The sequence below is a fragment of the Nicotiana tabacum genome, chromosome 9 (assembly GCF_000715075.1).
Source record: "Nicotiana tabacum cultivar K326 chromosome 9, ASM71507v2, whole genome shotgun sequence".
Taxonomy (NCBI): Eukaryota; Viridiplantae; Streptophyta; class Magnoliopsida; order Solanales; family Solanaceae; genus Nicotiana; species Nicotiana tabacum.
Genome location: NC_134088.1, coordinates 116,398,380 through 116,424,254, shown reverse-complemented (window position 1 = coordinate 116,424,254; position 25,875 = coordinate 116,398,380). Strand labels below are relative to the sequence as shown.

Sequence of the window (25,875 nt, the reverse complement as noted above, 5' to 3'; positions counted from 1 at the left end):
TCTATTCACAAACAATCCAATATATTCAATACTAATTATAGGAATTAATTCCATATGAATTTATAAATTTTTCGGATAAAAATTCGAAATTCATTTAAATATTCGACAGTGGAACCCACGTCTCAAATTCCAGAAAAACTCGCTAAATCCGAACACACGTTCCGCTACGAGTTCGACCATACAAAAATTATCCAATTCCGATATCAAATGGACCTTCAAATCTAAATTTCTCATTTTTGGAAGATTTTAGAAAAATCTTATTTCTCTTCCATAAATTCACGGATTCATGATATAAACGAGTATGGAATCATGAAATATAATCAATATAGGATAAGGAATACTTACCCCAATGTTTTCCGTGAAAAATGCCCAAATATTCGCCTTAACCGAGCTCAAAACGACCAAAATGTGAAAATAATATCGGACTCTTCGATATATACACTGCCCAGTCATTTTCGCACCTGCGGTGCCTGGGATCGCACATGCGAACTTGCATCTGCGAGAAAAATCTCGCATCTACGAAATAGGGCTGCCAGGCGAGGCCTCGCACCTACGGAGGAAAAATGCGCACCTGCGCTGCCTTCGCTTCTACGGACGCGCGGATGCGTGCAGGTTTCTACACCTGCGGACTTTTGCCCAGCCACGCCTGGGCGCATCTGCGACCAAAGGCTCGCTTCTGCGAGCTCGCACTTGCGGGCAAAAATCCGCAGGTGCGATTACAACATAAGGTAAAATTTTAGATTTTGCTTAAGTCCAATTCTTGATCCGATTTAAATCTGTATCACTCTCGGGGTACTCGAGACCCCGTACGAATATATCAACAAGTCCAATAATATAATACGGACTTACTCGGGATTTCGTATCACGTCAAACAACGCTGGAATTACAATTCATACCCCGATTCGAACTTTGAGTTTTAAACTTTTCAATTTGCAAATCTCGTGCCAAAACATATTAATTGAATCCGGAATGACTTCAAATTTGGCACACAACTCATAAATGACATAACGAAGCTGTTCAAATTTTCAGAATCGGATTCCGGCTCCGATATCAAAAAGTCAACCCCGTGGTCAAACTTGGAATCTTTAGCCTTTAAATTGCTAGTTCCGTTAAATGGTCATAACTTGAGTTAGGGACCTCCAAATTAAATTACGGGCATACGCCCAAGTCCCAAATCATGATACGGAGCTACCAAAACTGTCAAAATACTGATCCGGGTCCGTTTGCTAAAAATGTTGACCAAAGTCAACTCAGCTGAGTTTTAAAGCTCTATTTCACATTTTAATCCATTTTTCACATGAAAACTTTTCGAAAAATTTTACGGGTTGCGCATGTAAGTCGGGGAATGATAAATGGTACTTTTCGAGGTCTTAGAACACAGAATTACTTATTAAATTTAAAGATGACATTTTGGGTCATCACATGATGCAGGCAGGTTGCAAGCAGCTCAATAAAATAATTTGCAGCATCTTCTTATTAAACAGGCAGGTTGCAAGCAGTTCATGCAGACAGCTTACAAGCAGCTAAAGAAAAGCCTCGTAGCTACTTGCTTTCTTATATAAATAGATGAGTTTTCAGTTCATTATGTACATAAGTTTGAAATTTGAATAATATATTAGTTTCTCTTTGTATTTGTCTTTACTTTACGGTCTTTATTTTATAACATAAGTCAAGATATTTCAATTTTTATGCAAAGATATTTCAGTTCAATATTTATCTTTTTCGCCCCATTACCATACCAAAAAAAAAAAAGGAAAAAAAGAAAAGAAATACATGCAAAAATCCAGCGAAAAATCAAGCTCACGTGTCCAAGTCACCCTCGAACTTTTCGAAGTCAATAATAACAAATTAAAATAAGACAAAAGTTCTCCAGTGTTCTTATTTCGAATCTTCTTTTTCCAGTCTTTTCCTTTACTAGGAAAACTTAAATACAAGAAAAAAAAAAAAAAAAAAAAAAGGAGAGACAATCATATTTTTAAATTATCTTCCAGTATTATCGGAATCCAGATTCTCCATTAATTGCTTAATTCTTGGAGATTAGCAATATCCTTGATTTTTATCCAACGCAGTAACTATAAGTGATTTTTTATTTTATTTTTGCTTTGCTTTGACTTTGGGCCGGGAAGATCTGAACTGAACAGTCAAAAAGTAAATAAATATTCTAAGGTTGGTGCACTGAACTGTACTATGATTCTCTTATCTACCCTTCTTTCATCTTTACGTTTCGTCAATTATAAGCAATCTGATTTAGGTTCTTTTTCAATTACTATTATATTCTGTATTTAACTTATGACATTTATTTTGTTGCCTGCAATTTCTGGTTGGCAAGTTTGGTAACTCAATTAGTCCCTTTTTGTTTTTAAGTGAAAAAAACAAAAAAGCTAAACTGTATATATATAATCTCTTTGCATGTTCTAGTATCACAGAACTTGCACAGCAAAAAAAGGTTTTTTTTTGGGTTTGTTCAAAGACTTTGATCAAAGGAGATAAGGTATGTTATATTAAAGATTGATGAATTGGTATATAACGTGATTTTCTTGTGTTAAGGTTTGTGTCTTTTTGCTTTTTATTTTTATTTTTATTGAGATTTTGATGTTATGTTAATTGATTAAGGAGGTTTTGATATGTTGTAGATCTAATGATAATACTCTGTGTTTGGATTTGTGCATCTTGGTGATGTTTATATACTAATTGATCAGTTTATGATTGCAGGAGACTTGTTGGAGAGATCTGAGAAATGGCAAAGAATTCTGCAAATGGAGCTCACCAAACAACAACAAAGCCTCCTCCAACTCCATCTCCATTGCGCTTCTCAAAGTTCTTTCAGGTAAAATTATTAGACACGCCCGAATCAAAAATTTAAACTTGATGGGTTTAATCTTTAAGTTGCTTTATTTTCACTGTTCCTTGAGCCGAGGGTCTACCAAAAACAGTCTATTACCCTCCCCAGACCGCACCGGTTTACAATGGGTTTGTTGTTGTTGTTGAGTTTAACCTTTAAGTTTTCGCCATTGAATCTATCGTGCTTATGAAATTATGGGGTCTAATCCTAATTTGTTGAAAATATTCTTCACATGTATACTTATGTTTTGTGACGTAAATACTTGCTTCAGTTGAATCCATCAGCCTCTGAAAATTACTGTGGTTGTTTCATTAATTCCTTTGATTGTTCTCTTTGTCATAGGTTTGACTACAAGTTTGTTCTACGAATTTGATAAAATTTGAATTAGACATTAGTTATGAATCATTAAAGCGATGAGGTGATTTGCTATTCGCTTATTGTGAAAACAAAAGATTATGTGTACCTGACATAGAGATAGGAAATTGACATTTGCTTCTGTATTTGGCAACTCTTTAGGGGTTAAAAATTGTTCATTTGGCCTAATTACAATGCCATCAACAAGTTGAAACTCAGAGAGATAGTGATTACATATGATAATCAATGTGCTTTACCGGCGTCACAAATTTATGTAGAATTCTCATCATCCACACACTAACCTTCTAAGATAAAACCATATATACTAGGTCTACCTATTTCTGTTTTCTAACCTTCATACGGTATTTACTAATATGTTGTATCCCCGGTGGCAGCCTAACATGAGAATTTTGGTTACTGGAGGAGCTGGATTTATTGGTTCCCATCTAGTTGACAAATTGATGGAGAATGAGAAGAATGAGGTATTTTTTTCTGAAAGAGATTCTTTTGTTAATCGGGTTTTTTCCAATGTTTCCTGTACTGCATCACAAACATTAGGCTCTCATTCTCTAATGTGGAAAGATAAAACCAGCTAATAGTATGATGCCCCTTACTGTATCTTTCTTATTATACAGTGAAAACTTTTTGCTTATGGTTGCGCAGGTTATTGTTGTCGACAACTTTTTCACTGGTTCGAAGGATAATCTTAAAAGATGGATTGGTCATCCCAGATTCGAGCTTAAACGCCATGGTATAACTCTCATCTTTTCTTCATTCATATATTAGTTAACTAATATTTGAACCACTTACTGAATTCAGCAAGCTGGAACATTCTTATCTTTATTTTAAAGTAATTTAATCGTTTAATGATATTGAAGACTACCAAGTTCTGTTATGAAACTGATCAGTAGATTGTATTTGGGGATTCTTTATGTAAAAGTATTTTAACTGTAGTATCAGATGCATAACTGTTTTATTCCTTTTTATCATTTGTAGATGTGACAGAGCCTTTGTTAGTTGAGGTTGATCAGATTTATCATCTTGCATGCCCGGCTTCTCCAATATTCTACAAGTACAATCCTGTTAAGGTTTGTCTGATTTGTAATTTAAACATGCCAACTTCAACTAACATGCATCGTCTTATTCTTTTCTTGCTCATACTGACATTTCATGAGCAGAATAACTTTAATTTTTTATCCTCTTCTTCTTTTCTTGCTCATACTGACATATTTCATGAGCAGAATGGCTTTAATTTTTTATCCTCTTCTTCTAGTCAGCTCCTCTTAGCGAGCAGTAAATCGTAATTTTCTGTTGTCATCCCAGAAAAGAAGAAAATGGAACATTAACTTGTCAACATTGCAACTCTTCTTTTTTCTATTTAACATCACTCAGTAAGCCTCTCGGCTTTGGGTAGTATAAAATCTGATGGCATGCAATATCTGGTTATCACTTATCCTTAGCAATAATCTTTTACTTCCATAGGAAAGGATAGAGATTTAGCGAAGTAGAAAAATTTGTTTATGATGCATTTTTCTTATTTTCTTTTGCTGACAGACAATAAAGACTAATGTCATTGGCACGCTAAATATGTTGGGCTTAGCAAAGCGTGTCGGAGCAAGGTTTGAAGATTGAAAATGCTTCTTGACCTCATTTTTTTGGCATTCACTTCAACTCATTTTCTGTAATTTTATGTAGGATTCTGCTAACGTCAACCTCAGAGGTTTATGGTGACCCTCTTGTGCATCCTCAGACTGAGGAATATTGGGGTAATGTTAACCCAATTGGTACGTCCTCTCACTTCTTGGATTTCATTACAACGCGATGAACTCCAACAATTTTTAAACTAATGAACAGAAGCACCACATTATATATTGTTTTGTGTGTGTTACTCATGTTTTTACATCTGCACCTACTCGGAGGACAATACGGATTTGCATTTGGTGATATTTGGAGATTCAACTATTAAAGTTTCACTATCTGTTCTCTTTTAGCCTACATGGTTCAGTCAATCACGTTGATCACAAGAAAATTCTTTTACAAAAGTATTTAAGAAAATGAATTACAAACTAGAAATCCAAAAACCATTTTGGTCTGATGAGTTAGTCAGTTAACATTTGAGTATCTCATCTGGTGAAGCATGCGTCTAACAATATCGCTCATGTATATAGGAGTTCGGAGCTGTTATGATGAGGGGAAGCGTGTGGCAGAGACATTGATGTTTGACTACCACCGACAACATGGGATTGGTAAATCTATTGTTCCTGTGATATTGTTCAGATTGTCCACAACTTATTTTTCCTTATCCATTAATATCGATGTATTGGGACAGAAATTCGCATTGCTAGAATATTCAATACGTATGGACCTCGGATGAATATCGATGATGGGCGTGTGGTCAGCAACTTTATAGCTCAAGCACTTCGGTAAGTTCTTTCTCTCAAGTGCTGTTACTCTGCTAAAATATACAAATATAGCTATCTTCCTGTTTGTATCAATCAATATCCCACCTAAATATACCAACCCTTTTAACTTATGGCTAATAATGTTATTTCTAATTTGCTCCATTTTTTAGTGATGAACCATTAACAGTTCAAGCTCCTGGGACACAGACTCGCAGTTTCTGTTACGTCTCTGATATGGTATGGCAACGAAATACTATTACTGTCATTCTTGGTTATGATCTTGCTCTTAATGTTATCTTCTCATTCCCCAACTCGTTGAAACTTTGAAGGTTAATGGGCTTATTCGGCTAATGGAAGGGGAAAACACGGGGCCAATCAACATTGGAAATCCAGGTGATTGACTGATTTATCTTTTAAAGGTGGTATTCTTCTTTTGTGAGTCTGATAATATTGATTGAGACGCGCCAGATCCTGATGAGATGCAGGAGTCTGATAATTTTGTAGTTTGCACAAATCAATGGTCTGAATCAATTGGTGCACGTCTACCACATCATTGAAGAAACTTTCGATATCATTATCAAGCTGAATTATAGTTTTAAATATTTTGTTGTTCGATTACTTATAATCTTGCTGTACAGGTGAATTCACCATGATTGAGCTTGCGGAACTAGTCAAGGAGGTAATCATATATTCTCATGAAGCTTCTCCTTGTTTCTTATGCTTCATTTGTACAGTAAGAAGCGATGTTGTTCTTGTCTCTTGAATAACGTTTAGACTAAGGTCTAGATCACTTAAGTTGCCAAGATACTGTCAACATTGTTTTTGGCTAGTCATGCACTTTGTGTGCAGGTTTTGTTTCTAAAACTCTTTCCCTATTGCATTGAAGTTTCGTTTCTAAAATCGTTGCTTCATTTACTTTTACAAACAAAAGCTAACTATTATTTACACAATAAAATAATTTTATTTAGTACCCTTTCCATGTATATAGGAGAAGAAAAATGAGGTGAGAAACATTTTGTAATCATCTGATATGTATGAAGGGGATCATATATGTGTGTGTACATATAAATTCTTGTTCAGTTTTCTTTCAACTCAGTTGGGAAAATGGTAGAGCAAAAATCCTTGCTTTTGAACTGAAGTAAGGTAGAACCGAAGTTCGAGCTAGTCAGGATAACTTGCTGCCATGTCATCAGGAGGCCACGGGTTCAAGCCGTGAAAATAGCCCCTTGCAGAAATGTAGGGTAAGGCTGCTTACAATAGACCCTTGTGGTCCAGCCCTTCCGGGACCCCGCGCATAGTGGGAGCTTAGTGCACCGAGCTGCCCCTTTTTTTTTTGTGTGTGTGTGTCAACGCCATGGATTAGTTGAAAACCAGAATTTGTATATTAAAAGTTTGGACTTCGCGTGGCTTCTGTTTCTGCTGCTAGAAAATTGCTCTTTTAATCTTAAGAATAACGACATGAAAGTTGTTATTACTTTTGGTTTGCAGCTTATCAATCCAAAAGTGGAGATCAAATCGGTGGAAAATACACCAGATGATCCAAGACAAAGGAAACCAGATATCGCAAAAGCAAAAGAATTGTTAGGATGGGAACCAAAAGTCAAATTGCGCGATGGCCTTCCACTAATGGAAGAAGATTTCAGACTCAGGCTTGGGGTCTCTAAAAAGATATAAAGAGAGTTGCAGATTATTTTGGCATTCATATTATTGAACCAATAATATTTGATATTGTTTTTTGTTGTCTATCCATGAGGACAATCTCCCTTGTTTTCTTTGAATGTTTTTACTCATGGTATATAGAGTTTTCTACTTCATGTTTTGTTTTTGGATGAAGATTTGGGAAGTCAAGTGTGCTTCATTTACTGTTTTCATAAACATGTGGCGATTTCCCATGTGATTTATTAAGAAATTCTATTGACACAAGTTGGTTTAATCTTTTTGTTGCTATTTGGTGGTATACTTTTTTTGTTTGCTTTTTTTGGTCAATATCATACACTTTGAGGCTCGTCCCATAGTTTATGTTGCTCTCGAAATTCATTGACTAGTCCTTGACTACTCTTCAAAAGTCATCCTTGTGATAAAAATCCAAAATTAGAACAGTGCAACTAAGAATAGAAGACCTAATATCATCAATTTTGCACTAAGAATGCTATGAAATGAGTTTTGTTGAAACTATTCATCTGGAAATCGCATTCTTTCTATACGAAAAAAGGACAGTCTGGTGCACAAAGCATTCCGTAAGGGTCGGGAAGGATTGTACATGTAGACAGCCTACAATGCAAGTATTAATGGCTGCTTCCACGGTCGAACTCGTGACTTAGAAAAATTTTAAACTATAAATGTTTCTTTACTCATTTACTTCTCTGGAGCTCCAAATGACATTTTCGTTCCAAGATGATACATATTTTCTTGTAATTTCTGGATTCTTAGGGTAATGTGGTTGATTTGTATTAAAGTTGTCAACATGGGTTTCGCCCGCTGGCCGGCCCAACCCAAGTCATGATTTAATAGGGTTGGGCAAAGATTTTTAGATACCATTTAAGAAATGAGACTTTTAAGCCTCGCTCAAGTAAGCTTGTGGCTCATGAGGCTTGCTTGAGGTGGGTTGGGCTGGCCCATGGGCTTAGTAAACGTATTTAATTAAAAAAATATAGGATACTAAAAATAACAAGAAGAGCAATCCAAAGTAAAAATTGGTAATATTTTTTATGTGAATTAAAATATTTTTTTACTCTTAAGATTTTAGTTATTTCTTAATTAACTAATTAACACTGCATATAATTATAGATTTAGATCAAAATAAAGATGTTACATCTTTGTTTCACAAGAGGATTCAAATGTATTTGACGAACATAATTTGTTGGTGTTGGATATGCCATGAACACAATAGAGGTTAGCATCAAGAGGGGGGTGGATAAAATAGAGGTTAGTATCAGGAGTCTCGTGTAACAAGAGAGCCATCGTTAATCATAGGTAAGTTCTACAGAATTGTGGTTAGACCGGCCATGTTGTATGGGGTAGAGTATTGGACAGTTAAGAACTCTCATATCCAGAAGATGAAAGCGGCAGAGATGAGGATGTTGAGGTAGATGTGCGGGCATACCATGATGGATAAGATTAGGAATGAAGTTATTCGGGAGAAGGTGGGCGTGGCTCCTATGGATGACAAAATATGGAAAGCGAGGCTCAGATTGTTCGGGCACGTGCGGAGGAGGAGCCCTGATGCTCCGGTGAGGAGGTGCGAGAGTTTAGCCCTGGCGGGGACAAGAAGAGGTAGAGGGCGACCTAAGAAGTATTGGGGAAAGGTGATTAGACAGGACACGGCGTTGCGGGAGAAATTTAAAAATAGCCAGATTTACAAATGGTCATTCAAAAATAGCCACAATTTCGGAAGTAATCGAAATTTAGCCACTTTGCATGTAAAGATAAATTTGAATGAAAACACTGCTCAAAATCAGGAAAATACTCCAGCATAATATATTGAAATTCCAGTATGATATACTGAAATTCCAGCATAATATATTGGAACTCCAGTATAATATACCGGTCCAACATAATATACTGGAAGTTCATATATGGGTGCTCTAATCTCCAGTATATTATGCTGGAACTTTCCGCGTGTTGGAGTTCCAGCATAATATGCTGGAAGTTCAAACACAGGTGCACCGATCTCCAGTATATTATGCTGGAACGTTTCGTGTTGCAGCAAAATAGTGACTATTTTTCAATGACTTTGCAAACGCTGGTTATTCTTGAATGACCAGTCCGAAAACTGGCTAGCCTGTGCTATTTTTACTGGTTTATGCTGCAGATTTTCGAGAACATGGCCCTTGATAGAAATGTGTGGAGGTTGAGCATTAAGGTTGTATGTTAGGACGTAGTCGAGTCATGGGGTGAGGCTAGTTCGATAGGGGTGGTTTTAGACTGTTAGGGGTTAATGTTGTGCTCTCCCTATCCCTGCGTTTTCATAGCATCAGGCTTATTTTCTGGTTTTGTTATTGCATTTCAACTATTTTCTAGTTTTTATGATGCTAATATTATTTCTTTGGTTTATGTTTGATGGTACTAATATATTGTCCCTTCCCTTCTCTTCTCGTCTTCTCCGTTTTCTTGAGCCGAGGGTCTTTCGAAAACAGTCTCTTTACTCCTTCGGGTAGGGGTAAGGTCTGCGTATACACTATCCTCCCCAAACCACCACTTGTATGTTTTTACTGGATCGTTGTTGTTGTTGTTAGGTTAAAAGTTAAATTTTTAAAAATATAAAAAATAACTTTTGAAAAGGTGGGCCAGCCCGTGGGGGCCATGACCCATATAAAGTTGGGCTGACTATTTTAAGGCCCATCAAAACAGTGAGCTGGCCCAGTTCAACCCCGCCAAAATGTCAAAGCCAGTGTGGACCGGGCTATGCTGCGTCGGGCCAGCCTATATTGACCACTCTAATTCGTATCCTGGTATTTTTATAAGCCTTTATATTATTCAAAGACCAAAACTATGTTCAAACAGTTTAAAAATTATGTTAGAATTTTTTAACTTGTCTAACTCAAGTCAGATAGCATAAATAACTCTACATAGTCATTTGTGTAATGTAAGCAAGTCCAAATCAAAAGACAAGGAAGCCAAGTCAAAGTAGAAAGAAAATCTTAGTCGAACCAATCGAAGAAAATGTAATACATTTCACCCTAATCTCATCTACTGGATAAGGGAACTCCCTTGATCATCTGAAGAATTTCTTATTTTAACCTAATCGACAATTGTTAGGATGAATTCACGCATGTGAGAGATATGAAATCTCCAAGCAGGCTTAAATCCCATACTTAACATGATTTGGATGGACTCACATGAACCTTCTTGTATTGACCTTTCTTCTTCTCTTAACTAGGATGGTCTAGCAGAATAAATTTGTAATTGCCCATTCAATAAAGGTTAGCCATAAAGAGGCCAGAATGGTCTCGTGAAGTCGATCTTGAGAGTTAAATTTCAAGCCGCCTCGTTTTAAAGGAGACGAGACATTGACTTATAATTGTAAAAAAAAAAAAGAAAAAAAAAATATAGAAGAACTGGCTCTATCATGCGAGCTTCTCTTTTATAAGGGCTTTACGCATGTTAGTGGAAGTCGAGCATGCCTAGCTTTTGGACATGATTGACTGACTCACTCATTCGGAGTGGCTTAGAATAGTTCGAGAGGTGGTTACACTAATTTTTTTTTCAGGTTAAATTTACGGGACAGACCCCATGAGATTTGAGAAAGGTTTATCTCCATCGACATCGACTCATCCCAATTTTTAAGAAAGAGATCGACCATCTTGCTCTCCCAACCCTACGAGTCTCATAATACCTTAGTTTGAATTAGGACTCAGAAACCAAGATACATTAGAACGAAGAATGAATGAATAGGATAGTCTGCAGAATAGTATGTTGGGGAACTAGCAAAATGAATGAATAGAATAATCTAGCATAGAATAGTCTAGCATAATCATATGGTAGGAATGAGCATGCCTCGTACTTTTAAGGTTTGAAGGAAAATTTTTTCCCCGTAAAATCATACACACCCTAATTTCCCTGGCTACTTCCTCATCGGGAGGAGAGCTACTGTTCGTATTAGAAACATCCTTAATTCCATGATATTGCACACTTTATTTAACCTGGCCGAATACATATGTAGCCCCTTAAACTTGTCTATTTTTTCTACTTATTAAACACTGGAACTCAAATTATATTGTGTCATTGAACATATTTTTTGCAGCAAGCCAAAATACTTCATGCGCGAGGTTCAAATGTTGTTGACATGGCAGTGTTACAAATGAGAAAGTGACACATCAACGCACCCTTTTCTTCCACCTTGCCTTTGGGCTCCTTCATTAAACGCCCAATCCCCAGGTGAAAATACCATATACCACTGTGACGCCACCACCAGCAAACTATCCCCTTTTTTGATTAAACAACTACCCACTGTCGTCCAACTTCATCATTCCAATGTACTCCATTCTATATTCTTTTATACTACATTTTACATTGTTAATTTAAGTTTAATTTCTAGCAGATTTATATACCACATATTTCAGAAAACTGAGATCTATGAATCTTGTTGATTCATGGGATCAAATTTGTTCAACTTTTAATTATGTCATACCCAATAAAACCTTCAAAGCATTCATGAATATGTGTGTGTGTGTGTGTGTGTCAATGGCTATAGAAGTAGGTTATCCGAAAGAAATGAGTTTTATATATGTGAAGAAGAAAGAAGAAGGCGAGGGAAAGAAGAAGGTAATCGCTGGTGGTCTGAATTTCGCCGGTAAGGGTGGCAGTGGTGGTTTTAGGGAAAGACAAATTTAAGGTAAATTTTGATAAAAGGGAGAGACAAATTTTATATGATGAAGAGGAGAAGTAACTGTGAAAAAAAAAAAAAAGCTAAAACAATTTAAGGGAATTGTTTTTGGAGGTGGTGGGAATGGTGACGGAGGAAGTGAAGGTGGTGGAAAATTTGAGGTTGAAGGAGACAAAATAAAAAATATATATAAAATAAAGTTTAGGACTTTTCACTATCTGAAAGGAGAGTCTACTACACATGATGTGCCATGTCAGCAATGTGTGTTCAATTACACAATATAATTTGAGCACCAATGGGTTCAAGTGTCTAAATGAAAAAAATGAATTAGTTTAACGGGCTATGTATGTATTCAGCCATTTAACTTTGTAGTTTTATTATTTTAATGTATTTCCTATATTATTTTCTATTTATATACCAATTTTCTAAATATATAAAGTACAAATATTTAGCTAGCGTTTGGCCATAGATTCCCAAATTTGTTTTGAAAATTTTGATTTTGGTGAAGTTTGATTTGAAGATGAAAATGTGTTTGAACATGATTTTTCAAAACATATTTCACTTTTTATTTGAAAAAAATAAAACATGACTTATACCCACAAGTTCAAAAAACTATCACAAATACCCAATAGTACTAAACAAACAAACTTGCTATCTTGTATATACATAACCTTCATTACTCAGATTACACATAGGAAGTCATTATTCATATTACACATAGGAAGTCATTACTCGTATTACAATCATGCCTACACCACAACGTACAACTAAAATAATTAGCATCAACGTTTCATGCATTAGAGTACAACATAATAAAATGAAAATAACAGTTAGCTCAATTTTTCTTTAAGTCGTTAAACCATTCGACTTGATTTTTTTCGGTCATATGAACGAATATCTTGCGAAAGCTGGGGTTAAGCAAGAAAGGCACTGCTAGTGAAAATTTTTTGTCAGCTAAACCATATTTTTGCAAGACAAATTGCAAGTGGGTAGTCACAGCTTCCTCAGAGTAGATATCAATCTCAATTTCTTTCGAGAGCAGATACAAAGAAAGAAGTAGGAACAAGAGCAGAAATTGAGGTGATTATTTAAATGTGAGCTCTTTTACAAACTATAAAAGTTCGGGGTAAAAAAAATGTAATGGTCATGTTTTGGCCCAAAATGAGCAATTGAGGTGATTTTGGGATTTGGGATCTTGCCAAAATGTGGGCAAAATCTATGGCCAAACATGTGTTTGCCAAATAAATCCCAAATTTATTTTGGCAAAACTCATGGCCAAACGGGTCCTTAAAGATTCGTGGACTTTATGCCCGCTTTGTCACAAGCAAAGTGCCCGGGCTCGCGCTCCCATTTTTAAAAAACACTGATTGCTACTCTCTCCGTTCACTTTTACTTGTCACGTTTTGACTTTCACGCTGCTTAAGAAATAATAAATGAAGTGCATAATTTATCATGATACCCATATTAATTGATGCATATTTTATTGGATTTGAGAAAATGATTTGAAATAAGTAATAAATACTGTGGGTATAACAGAAAAAAATATATTTTTTCTTGATATGCATAAAGTGACAAGTAAAAATAAAAATTTATTTTTAGTATACATGTCAAGTAAAAGTGAATGGAGGGAGTATTTTGCACTGCAAAGTAAACCAAGACAGTTACATAAATTAGAGTAGGTAATTCCGCTATAGAGCCTAATGAAATTAATAAAAAGGTCATTTATTAGAGTTACACGTCTCATTATCATCCTTATAAAAATATTTTGCATATTAAATACGAGCTACGATAAATTCACCTTCTACAAGAAAAAAGAGATAATCTAATTTTCTCAACATGGTAGAAACATAAGTACTTTACTATATAATCAGGTCATTTTTAACTTAATATAGTAAGGAAAATTTTCATTTTGTTGTTCATGCTTGATTAGTTAGTTAGTGGAAAAAAATTATTATACATATTTCAACTTCAAATTTAATGATTAGCTTTTTCAATTTCAACTCAGATACTATCCAAATGCTTAAGTACTTACTTAGATTAAACAATAAAAAACCTTGGTAATTTTAAATTAATCCAAGTTTTGACCTCCTAAAGTTTACTCATGCTCTTAAAAAATTTCGAAATTCAAATCACATTTCGTTTTCATACTCCAAAATACAATTTTCCGTAACCCCGCCAAAAGTACAATGCCTATCTCAGCCAAAAAGCACAATCCGCGTCAACACACAAAAAGCACTCCTCGCCGTTGATCTCTATCCAATCAACGATTCACATTACGTTTCATCCTTTCACTCGGATCGATACTCTTAACCGTCGATTTTCTTTTCAAATCCCCAAAAAACTAACGGTCACGATTTAACCTTTTCCACAACTTCAAACAGCCGATCCACAAAACCAGCAGCCATAAATAACAACAAACTCAAGCCATTTCAATCTCATCAAAAACAATCAAAGCTCATATCGCTCTTTTAAATTCAAAACCCTAGAAATTCAATTTCTATTTTCTCTCTCTCAAGCTTTCGAAAAATGTCTGGACGTGGAAAGGGAGGCAAGGGATTGGGCAAAGGAGGAGCAAAGAGGCACAGGAAAGTGTTGAGAGATAACATCCAGGGGATTACAAAGCCAGCTATTCGTAGGCTTGCTCGTAGGGGTGGTGTCAAGCGTATTTCTGGGTTGATTTACGAGGAGACACGTGGAGTGCTTAAGATCTTTTTGGAGAATGTGATTCGTGATGCTGTGACCTACACTGAGCACGCTAGGAGAAAGACTGTTACTGCTATGGATGTTGTGTACGCTCTCAAGAGGCAGGGAAGGACCTTGTACGGATTTGGAGGTTAAATTTTGGGGGTTAGGGTTTATAGTGTTTTTGTTGTTAGTGATTGTAGATTTCATGTTTGTTTTAGCGGTCAGTTTAAGCTAGGGTACTTTAAGTTTCTGTTGTTAAGGTCTGGATATTGTAATTCCTCGTTATAAAATCAAGTAATAGAGACCATTTCCTAGAAATATTTTGCATTTACTACATTGCATATCCTCGCTCTTTTTTGTTTATTGGAATTGTCGGGTGTTTCACATTGATGAGGAGGCTTAGGCGAGTATGCATTTGCTCTTCCAAGCATATACAATTGTAGTGGTAATTGATGCAATTCCTTATGGTGGAGTAGATATGCTTAATTTTTCTTTGAAATGGCTGAGCAGCTAATGTGTTAAGAGTATCTATTATGTTGGTATCCTTGTCTTTCATTATAGCTTTGTTGCACATACCTGAGTTCTTATGACTTGTGATTACACATGTTGTTTTACTTGTACGGTGGTTAAATGATATGGTTATTTGCTGGTGTATTCAGTTTCAATCATTTGATATTTCTTGCAGTTCAACTAGGAATAAATCATTTAAGCTGCCACTATTTCTTTGCAGCTGGAGATATTCTTACTGAGATGGCTCTGTTTTACTCTCTGGCTCTTTTTTGATTAGCCTTCCTAAGGTTTGCATTTCTTGTCTCATGAAGACAATTTGATGAATTCTGAGCATAGATATTTGCAATATTTAACGACAGCTAATTAGAGTTTCTTGTCCTATTACTGTGTAGAGATGTCTGCTCACAAAATCATAAATGCGTTGTTCCTTTGGTATCGACTTATTCCCTGCAGCACTTGCTTCACATTAATAAGTTTTCAAATGTGAATAAGAACCTTTAATGATGAACAAAACTTGTTCAAACAATGAATAATTAACAGCCACCATCTTAAAAGCGTTGTGCATAAGTAGAAGCTGAGAAGGGTAGACAAATTATTCTTCTTTAATCAATGTTGTTAAATCGACACCTTGCCTCTACTTTTCAATGCCAGTATGCCACTGACAAGGCAAGGCATTTGCGGATCTGGTGGGGTCAGTACTGCTTTTAAAAATCTATAATGGGCTGGGATGGGTCGAATTAAAACGCTTTGATCTAGGTTTTCTGCTCCATAGTCCATATAAGCAGTCTCCGTTGGCCAGAGATTTTCAGCGATAACTGATTCATCGAGAGAAATCATTGCCATCGGGCTTCTCACTGGAGACTTCAATAACTGCTGAGTTTTTCGAAAGGAACCTGTAAGTGTTTTATTTATTTGGGTTATCTTTTTCTTCAATTTAGAAGATAGTCAGATTGATCCTTTACAAAACCTTTAAGATGTGCGGTATTGTATTTCAATGGAATTTCTCGATATTCTGTTATGCAAGTCATTTTTTCCTATTAAATCCACACGTTTTACTTGGCAAATGCATCAGTAAATAATTAACTCGTGGTTTGTGAAGGGAACAATACAGTTAGCACTTATCAGTGCAACCTCTATTCAAACACAGATATTGGATTTTTTGAGTTGGAAGACAAGATGCCATTAGCAGTGTCCTTGTTGTGCCTGCAAGTTTGGATAGAGCTAAGAATGGCCTCCACTAAACCAGCGAGCTGAGCTTGAAATGCTAAAGTCTAAGGGCCTCAACATGATGCCCAACCATATGTGAATTGCAATAGAGATTGATGAAGCTGAGCTTATTTTTCTAAAATTAGAAATATTTATGCAGATGTGGACGAGGGACAACTGATGTGATTGCATGAGTTTATTCGATCAAATTCGATATTGGTTTGATGGAATTCCTTGTTTTGCTGGAAATTTGTCTTAGAGAAAGCTCACAACTTATGAGCAACACTTGTCTAATTTACGTCCCAAATGTTTCTAATATCGACTTATCAACTCAGACAAATATGTGATTTGCTTCGCCTGCATCGAATCATCATTAAATTCACATCTTTGTCTGAGTTGATAAGATGATCCATGAGACATGTATACTCCGTGAAAGATTTCTCAAGATGGTCTCCATTGCATCGATGGCTTCTAAACAAGGGATTTCCATCAATCCATTTTCGAACTTGATATCGAATAAACTTGTGGGATAACCAACAGTTTTCTTTTTCCAAATTTGTATAAATGTTTGATTTTTGAGAAGTTAACTCCAGCTTCATCAAGCTCTCTTGCACTTTGAACGTGAAGATATGTTGAGTTCCTTAGTTTTTGTCATCTCTTTTGATGTAAACATCTGCAAACGATTACTTTAGTTGCAACAGGCTATCCGTGCTCACCACCACATGAGAAAGCTCAGCTCACCAACTGACTCGTCTGTATAAGGTACCTATCATTATTGCTGACTTATCAGCTTTTACATCTTAATTAGTTATTCTTTTAATTCTTGTTGAACTCAAAAAAGGCAAAAGATAGTAATAGTATATTACAATTCTATGAAGCTGCTAAAAAGAAAAATGTCAAAGAATTCCTCCATCATAGAAGTATTGTGGAAAAGCTGACTATATTGCTTTCAGTGGTTGGTGAACCTTTCAGAACTGACATATTATCTTATTGGTGAATGCAATACTCAAAAATGTACAAGTGACTACTGAAAGAGTAACACAAGAAATAGAAGATCTGAGGTTTTCCTTGCTGGTATATAAATGGCATTGAGATTCTTTTATTCAGTAATGTATTCTTTGTTAAATTGTGCTCTCAAGTTATGCTGTCTTTGCTAAAAGTAGCACTTAATTACTTTTTAACTATTAGTTGAAAATTGAACCTAATACTTTTTGCTTCAGGGACTATAATGCCATAAAAGTTACCCAAATCTTTCTGCTGTGTACTAGACAACATAGATATATTGATCACATAGGGCTTACATTACTCTCTTGAATTTCTGATTTTTTGTTCTGTACATGGTGATATAATTCATCAATGAGCATGAAAAGGATTCAATCAAACATCTGATTACTGCTATATTTTCGTGTCGAAAGAGTTCCATGTCCTACTGAATTGACCAAAACTGTGATCCTTTATTCACATGAATTGATATAAGTCACTGAAGATCCAAAAGAAGATCTGGTAGTAATTGATAGAATGGCTCTCAGATGGAAGATCTGCATAAACTAGTTTGGCTAGCCCGCATTGGCTGTACATTCTTTCAATATATTCGTATATATGGTTGATGAAGTTTGTGCCATTGTGTATATTTGTAACACCAGATGTTAGTGTTCTGTGTTTTGTTCATACTGAATTTTTTTTTTATCATTACACTTATGAGGCAAGCCTAAGGAAATGAAAAATGAACTGCAGTAGGGCCAGCGTGATGTTTATCCTGAAGGCTATTTGGTATGTTGAATATTGGTTCTTCAAAAATAGTTCTATGTTTTTTGGTAATCTAATAGGATTTTTACCTAATAAAGTTTAGTAGTCTATTAGGATGAGCTAGCTTCCAACTAGTATATATAAAAGAACTATTTGACCGCGTTCGAATTTCTATTAGAACATGTAATCAGCAGTAACTAGCAGTAGAATTTCAAGACATACACTGCTCAGCTCTTTCTATTTTTGGAAAACCGAAAAAACTTAAATTTTGATTTACCTATGTTAATCCTTTGCTTCTGCCGTGTTATTTTCTTTGCCAATATTGATTTCGATAGACTAAAGGTTTCCTGAGACAAATTCTACATATGATTACTCTCAAAAGAAGGGCAGAATAGAGACTATTGCCTTAACTTTGGAGTTGCAGAATAATACAGGTAGAACCCACCTATTATCAGGGATTATGTTTTCCACAGTTTTTCTAAAAGCATAGGATAAGATAAATGTAGCCAATAATTAGCACAACGACGGAGCAGGACCATATCCAGAAAAGGCCACACGTAACGACTTAACAACTAACCTATAATTTCCCACAAAAAAAGTAACCTCTTTTATTTTAAGGTTATTTTACATTATTATATAAAACTTCACAACAACATATCTATGTAAGAATTTTACGACATACTCCTTGAATTACAAACAATTAATCCTGACATAATATTAGGGTCATGAAACTAGATTATTTTTGCGGTATACCCATACAGAATGTTTTATTCAAAAAAACTTAACTGATTCGTGATGTTTTCTTAATCTTGATTCGATTAGAACCACTCTATCCTTTCGAATCTTTCTACAAATTATTTTCACTCTCTTATCCCTTCTTACATTTAAAACTACGTAGATGCATAAGTTCTTTTAAGTGGACAAATTACTTTTGAAAATTCTTTCATTACAACTTTTCATCAAAAATAAAAGTCAATTAACCAGTAGAGAAAGGATCAGTTATTCTTAACACTCTTTTATCCTACTTTTCATCAAAATTAGAAGTTACTTATTTTATTAGCAAATCAACTTCTCAAGTTTTGACCAATACACTTTAACCCTTACTTTTATAAACACAAGTTAATAGAATTAGGATTTACATAAATTGAAATGGTTTACATCTTACAATTATATATTACTAGTACCGTTTTATGTCTGAAACAACAAAATTACCTGCTAAAATTGAACGTTCCAGTATTTTTGCCTGCAAATTCTGAAAACTGGCTAAGGGAAGAAGCTCCGGCATGGGATTGCCGACTGACGACGCCGTAGTGATTCAGAAAGGGAAGAAGGCTGGTGAACCTTATGTAATTACGGTAAATTGTCCGGACAAAACCGGCCTCGGCTGTGATATTTGCTATACTATTCTCGATTTTGGTCTCTACATTATCAAAGGAGGTAATCTACTAATTTTATATCTTATCGGATTTTATTTATATATATATCCCAGCTTCGCGTTTTCTCCACATGCTTCTAGCTCCGATCTTATACACTATTTACTTCTATTTTGTTTAGCATTTCGTCTGATTAGGGTTTTGAATGTTGGGTATAAGTTGCTTGTTGCGGGATTATTCTAAGTTTCAATTTTTTTAATGATTTAAACAATCTACTCGTATTTTCTCATGTTAAGGGAAGCTTTGTTTCCTATTTCTGTATTGAAATTATGTATCTCCATGGCCAGCATTTGTGCATACTTTGTCTAGTTTTTCGTTGAAACTTTTAGACATATATGTATGTAGTGATATGTGAAGCAGAGCGGACTTAGCATATATGCTGATAGATGGTGCAAATGTTTGCCCACTGTCTCGGGCACGGCCTAGAAAATTTAAAGAAAACGTATGTATATGTATTAAAGGGGTGGCAAAGGCACGATGTTTAAATCATGGATTCACCATGAAGTTATACTACGATATTGGTTTTCACGCTTTTGTTGAGGTGAATGAACATCGAGTTGTACAATTTTAGCTGTTGGACTTTGCTTCTCCTGTTCTCTTAAAACTATTGTCATGTACTAATGGCAGTGGCATAACTAGGAATTTGAGTGAGGGGATTCAAAAAAATGTAAAAATGTCACGCCTAAAATATGAACCAATGTCAAGGGGATTCAATATTTTATATATGTAAAAAAAAAAAAAAAAAATTTTACCCTTCCTGCACAGTGCAAGATTCTGGCGAAGGGAATTTAACTGAATCCCCTACACCAAAGGTAGCTCTGCCATTGACTAGATGTTGGCACTTAAGCTCCCTTGATCTATTTAGTTTTCCTTTTCTCTTCGTCTTTAGTAAGTGCTCAAAGTTTCTATGAATCAGATGTTTCAACAGATGGGATATGGTGCTATGTGATATTATGGGTGGTTCCTCATGCTTCCTCACCTATGGTAAGGTGGGCGAATTTGAAGGAGCGCCTTCTATCAGTATGCCCGTCATGTTCTGTTTCATTCTATTTGACCCAACCATCTCCACCTGCCGCTTCTTCTCCTGTATACCTGCTGACATTTTGCAGCCACGACCGAAGAGGATTATTGCATGGTAAAATAAATTTCTTGCTGGTCCTAATTTTTGACTAATGTTTGTTCTTTTCTGATTTAATTGCATGATTTTGCTAGATGTTACCCAAGTTCTCTGCGAGCTTGAGCTTACCATCCAAAGGGTAAAGGTGACAACAACTCCAGATGGTCGTGTGCTGGACCTTTTCTTCATAACAGACAACTTGTAAGGAAATCTCTTCCCCATTTTGGTCAAAGAATATCGAGTTGTAGAGTTGTAATGGACCTGTCGTTGTTCTTGTTGTGATCTCTTAAACAGTCTGATACAGAACTCGGGTTAAATGCATGGTGGAGCGGGACAGTGGGTTCTGAATGAAAAAAGAGAATCTGGTTTAAGTGAATTAACTGTTAACACGTCTTGAATAGGAATTACCGTGTTTTGTTAACTTTTTGTGTCTTTCCGCTGCAGTGTCTTGGGGCTTACATGATGCTTCTTCGTTTTAGACTCTCACTAATTTATTATGTAGGTCTTATTGGATTTAAAAGAAAAAGAAACTAGCTATTCTCATATTTGCTCCATTGATGTTGCTTTATTTGTATCAAACTGACTTTTAAGAATGTTAATAAGCATGCATGATATATCCCTGTTCAGAAGACTAATAACATCCATTTCTGATACGTAAGGTCCTGTTTTCATCCATACTTTATATTGGACTAACAAAAATATAATCTGCAGATGATGTTTCCATTTACCTTTTCCTGCCTTAAATCTTATAATTGTATTCCCGTATGTCTGTTACCAATTATAATATTATTCAGAGAGGTTAATGATGGAAAATGAAATATTTTTGAGATATTGTAATATAGATCTTTCAGCACAAAACTTCTGCTTTTCTACTGTGTTAATTAAAGATCTTATAGCTATCGATGATATCTCTTCACTAATATTCATGTTCAGGGAGCTCTTACACACAAAAGAGAGGCAAGATGAGACGTACAAGCAGTTGCATGCTGTTCTGGGCCAATCATTTAGTTGTGAGCTTCAGTTAGCAGGCTCACAGTTTGACAACCTGCAATGTGTCTCTTCTCTTTCTCCATCAGTTGCTGAGGAACTATTTAGGTGTGAACTATCAGATAATGAATTTCGCACACAGGCTCTTAGCCCAGATATGATGAATTTGAAGAGGGGTAGTGTGACAATAGATAATTCGATGAGCCCCGCGCATACATTACTTCAGATTGATTGTGTTGATCACAAGGGTTTTCTTTATGACATTATGCGCACATTGAAAGACTGCAATATTCAGGTACTGACTATTATATTAAAAATTATATATTTCTTACTTTTCCCCTTTCATTTTGTTGTTTATAGTTGTGAGAGTGTCCTGTTATAATTGGCTGTATTGACCTGAATTGGGTTCCTCCCTGACTTCAATGAGTTTGAAGTCGATAATTGCATTATTTTCTACTACAACAATTATTACGCCTCAATCCCGAGCAAGTTTGGGTGGACTAAATGAATCCTCATTGTCCATGTCTAAAAGGTTAGTTTCTTTAGCCCTAGAAGCTCTGTACTGGCATATAAATCTTTAACAAGACCAAAAGACTCCTAGCAAACATTGGACCAAAAGTACTAGAATTGTCTATGCTATAGAGAAAATTAGGTACGCAAGTTCAATGATATTGTCAATGTTGTCTTTGGTCTCCACTTTGATGAAATGGTAAACATTATGCCTATGCAGAAGCATCCTCAATAGTCTTATTTTGTCTCCTAATCCAGTGCTGGGCCCTGATCTTTTTCCGCCAAATATCTTCATCCTCCTATTCTTTAACCTCAGACGTAAAATGACACTGCCTCTCTAAAATGCCTTTCCTACTTTCGTTTATGGCGTGGTCTAAATTTTATCCACTTTCTTTAAACTAAAAATTTTAATATATTTTAAATACTGAAGTTTCATCATCCCGTTTCTAGTCTTCTCAGTACAACTTTATCTTTTCTTCTACTCTTCTAAAACACAGAGATTCACATGTTTTTCATGAAAAGAAAATATGTCAAACTAAAAGTGGACAACCAAAATGGGACCTAAGGAATAATGTATTCTTGGTAGGTAATCATTATTGTAAGTTTCTGCCTTCTGTTATGGAAGCTGAATGCTTGTTTACCTATCAAACGAAGGAAGAAGATGATTCTTCCCGTTACTGTTTTAATGATATAAGCAAAACCTTGTTCTGTAACACTTGCCGAATATTTCAAAAGTTTGTTGTTCATAGATGAGATTTTTTTTTCCAAATCCATTACTTTCATCTCGGTTTATATCTCTACTTGTCATTGGATTATATGGCACTGAAAGAATGAATTAGAAAAGCATGCTGGTTAATCTGATAGTTGATCTTTCCTCTTGTGTTTAGATTGCTTATGGTCGATTTTCAGCGGTTAATAAGGGTCAGAGGGAATTAGACCTTTTTATTGGGCAGAAGGATGGGAAAAAGATTGTGGATCCAGATAAACAAGATGTTCTTTGTTCCCGCTTAAAAGCGGAAATGCTTCATCCTCTACGTGTAATCATCACATATCGTGGGCCAGATACTGAACTTTTGGTTGCTAATCCTGTGGAGCTATCTGGAAAGGGTAGACCACGTGTTTTCTATGACGTTACACTGGCAATGAAGACCCTAGGGATCTGCATCTTCTCGGTAAGTATCTAGTAATGAAGGAATGTTTCAAAGTGACGGATTGCGTGTGTATGCACCTTTTCTTAAAGGACAAAGTTCTAAAGAAAATTGAATGGAGGCTTTATCTCTTTAAGCAACTAATCTCCCATTTATAGACCTGGTGCTCATGCCCATGTTTTTAATTTTACAGCTCCGGATGGTTCACTATATCACTTCATCCCTCTTCACTCGGTGGATGACCTTTAATATCTTTTTGCAGGCGGAAATTGGAAGGCATTGTACAAGTGATCTTGTGTGGGAGGTTTACAGATTCCTTTTAGACGAAAATTGTAGATTTGACATGTCATGTATGGTTGGTAGAAATCAGCTTGTAGACAAAGTCAGAAGAACGTTGATGGGTTGGTGAGCTCAATCACTGACTCTCTTATGGTCTTGTTCTGGAAGAATGTTTTACGAGTGGTGAGCTTATCCTTCATCTTATTGTCCTACTCACATTTTTAGCCATTTTGTATCTAAAATTGCGTGTCAAGCATCGATGATCCCTTTGTACAGTTCATTCGTAAATTATTGCCACATTTAATTGACCTTGTCTTTATAGCGCGTGTTAGTTATTGCCCATTCTACATCATGAGTTGCTACCATGGTCATAGTGCTAGTTATGCTTATCTCATCGACTTATTTTTCATTATTCTTGTTTTGCTTAATCCCAAATCACATATTAATCGTGTTTTTACCTTGTTTATGTCCCCATGACCTTCCTCGTAGCCCCCACAGGCACCTCATTTCTACCTTGGAACTGTAACTGTTGGTTTATTTCATAGACAACCTTTTTACTTCTTTTGGCGGGTGTCTTTGTTAATCGAGTGTGCTGATAACACTTGTATAAGAGTTAATTGTTGTGTTAAATCTGGAAGGTCTATGCAAAGTCTTGGAGAATGAATGGATTGTGCTTTAACAGGAAGATTTTTGGATCAAACACATGATACTAGCTTGTTAACCTCAGCAATATTGACTTACCGGTTAGAATACCAACAATTTTCTCTTCTAGCAGGGTGCAAACTAGGCTGTTTAGCTTGGTGTATTATAATGAATCTCCTCTTCATTTTATTTTTTATTTATTTTGTATATAAATGATGGAGATTAAAACATAGCCAAAATGTTTGTGAAAAGTTGGCCAAACTCTAGTAACGGAGCCTAAAAGTGTCTACGCCAACTAATTTTTTCATTTTTTGCCCTAGCTTGATATTTTCAAGTTATTGCCAATTTGCCAACCGGTTATAAATGTGAATATTCTTTTTTACATGATGGCCTTTGACCCATCACAGTATTCTAACTTGCTATGAATACCAAAATAGTCATCAGAACTCCGAAACACGAAGGTTATCTTCTAACTGATAATTCGAAAAAGCTATTTTCCAATGGGTGTCGCCGTGTTGGTGAAAAATCTCTCACTAATACGCTTCTCTTCTGAAAAACAAAAAAAAGTATCCCTAATATAAGTGGGAACTCTTTTATTTTTTCACCAATATACTTGGGTACTCTACTCATCTCAAAATGGCCATTAACACTTCTGTACCTGATACTGATAATGTGACCACTCTGAACTTAGTGGCGTAGCCACATATATTGAAGGGTGGTCAACCGAACACCCTTCATTGAAAAATTATACTCTATATATAGAAATTTATATTGTGTATATATGTCAAAAATTATTTTTTATATGTGTATATTAAATTTTGAACACCTTTCGTAAAATTTCTAACTTCGCCACTGCTCGAACTCATAAACGCAACGAGGATTCAAGATACAATTAGACAAATGAAGGATAGCATACAGGAGCATAATTACAATTTACAAAGCCCAACATAATACAAGGGAGAAAATGAAGTTGCATATGTTTTATCCAAGTATGAAGGTGCATCGCAGGATCTTTTATTAATTGCTGAACTAATTTTGGTGTTCAGTCACTGCCTAGAGGAGCATATATAAGACAGATAATGCCTAACTTCAGCTTCAAACATACCAAACATTAGTTTTTTTGCATGTTAAGATGGAAGGGATTTTTTAATTTTATTTTTATAGTTAGCTGTTTGTATATGTGAGAAAGGCTAAATGTGGAATCGTGAATGATTTCTATTTCCATCCTTTTTACATGCTAGAAGATTGAAGTGCTTCATTTGATCAAATAGAAAAACAGAGGCTTTGTAAATGGCTTACTAGTTCCCCTAATATTTGAGGCATATTTGGGCAATATTAATCAGGATTGACAAATATGGTGATCATGAGACAGACATTAGCCTGCTGCACGAGAAACAGAGAGTTTAGCATTGACTTTACTGAACAAGAGAGTGAGATTCCCCCTTCTCTCCTTCTTATTTGTTTTTACGGTATGACGTGGTGATTCTGTGAGAATAGAAAACCTTTTTCTTGTTTTCAAGTGTGAAATGGTAGAAAACAGTATATGCAGTGTATCTATATGCAATAGCAGTAGGAACAAGTGTAGTTGACCATATCTCTGCAATGGGGCGGGGCGGGTTTTGCCTTAACCCACAAAATTTCAACCCGTCCCACATAGTATTTTCACCCGCATCCACCTGCCCCGCATCA

General features: G+C 35.6%; 3 protein-coding genes across 6 annotated transcripts; all 3 read left to right on the top strand.

Moving 5' to 3' along the window:
- The first annotated feature begins 1,917 nt into the window (after window positions 1–1,917).
- LOC107819591 (UDP-glucuronic acid decarboxylase 6) lies at window positions 1,918–7,531 on the top strand. 3 transcript variants are annotated; one of them, XM_016645711.2, is made up of 13 exons: window positions 1,918–2,166; window positions 2,713–2,827; window positions 3,592–3,678; window positions 3,860–3,947; window positions 4,193–4,284; window positions 4,751–4,815; window positions 4,892–4,980; window positions 5,365–5,442; window positions 5,526–5,619; window positions 5,769–5,835; window positions 5,928–5,991; window positions 6,237–6,277; window positions 7,087–7,531. In XM_016645711.2, exons 2-13 carry the CDS (start codon window positions 2,738–2,740, stop codon window positions 7,270–7,272), a joined length of 1,041 nt encoding a protein of 346 aa, XP_016501197.1. In that variant the 5' UTR covers window positions 1,918–2,166; window positions 2,713–2,737; the 3' UTR covers window positions 7,273–7,531. The 3 variants fall into 3 exon arrangements, with proteins under 3 accessions (XP_016501197.1, XP_016501196.1, XP_075078203.1); XM_016645710.2 differs by lacking the exon at window positions 1,918–2,166 and adding an exon at window positions 2,173–2,491; XM_075222102.1 differs by lacking the exon at window positions 1,918–2,166 and adding an exon at window positions 2,198–2,251.
- A 6,813-nt stretch (window positions 7,532–14,344) lies between these two features.
- LOC107819592 (histone H4) lies at window positions 14,345–14,926 on the top strand. Its single transcript, XM_016645712.2, has one exon. It carries the CDS (start codon window positions 14,450–14,452, stop codon window positions 14,759–14,761), a length of 312 nt encoding a protein of 103 aa, XP_016501198.1. The 5' UTR covers window positions 14,345–14,449; the 3' UTR covers window positions 14,762–14,926.
- A 4,297-nt stretch (window positions 14,927–19,223) lies between these two features.
- On the top strand, window positions 19,224–23,863 carry LOC107819589 (ACT domain-containing protein ACR9-like). 2 transcript variants are annotated; one of them, XM_075222108.1, is made up of 6 exons: window positions 19,224–19,507; window positions 20,420–20,638; window positions 20,716–20,821; window positions 21,554–21,902; window positions 23,005–23,289; window positions 23,459–23,863. In XM_075222108.1, the coding sequence occupies exons 1-6, from the start codon at window positions 19,354–19,356 to the stop codon at window positions 23,672–23,674; spliced, it is 1,329 nt and encodes a 442-aa protein (XP_075078209.1). In that variant the 5' UTR covers window positions 19,224–19,353; the 3' UTR covers window positions 23,675–23,863. The 2 variants fall into 2 exon arrangements, with proteins under 2 accessions (XP_075078209.1, XP_016501195.2); XM_016645709.2 differs by having other exon boundaries at window positions 19,229–19,507; window positions 23,528–23,863.
- The last annotated feature ends 2,012 nt before the right edge of the window (window positions 23,864–25,875 follow it).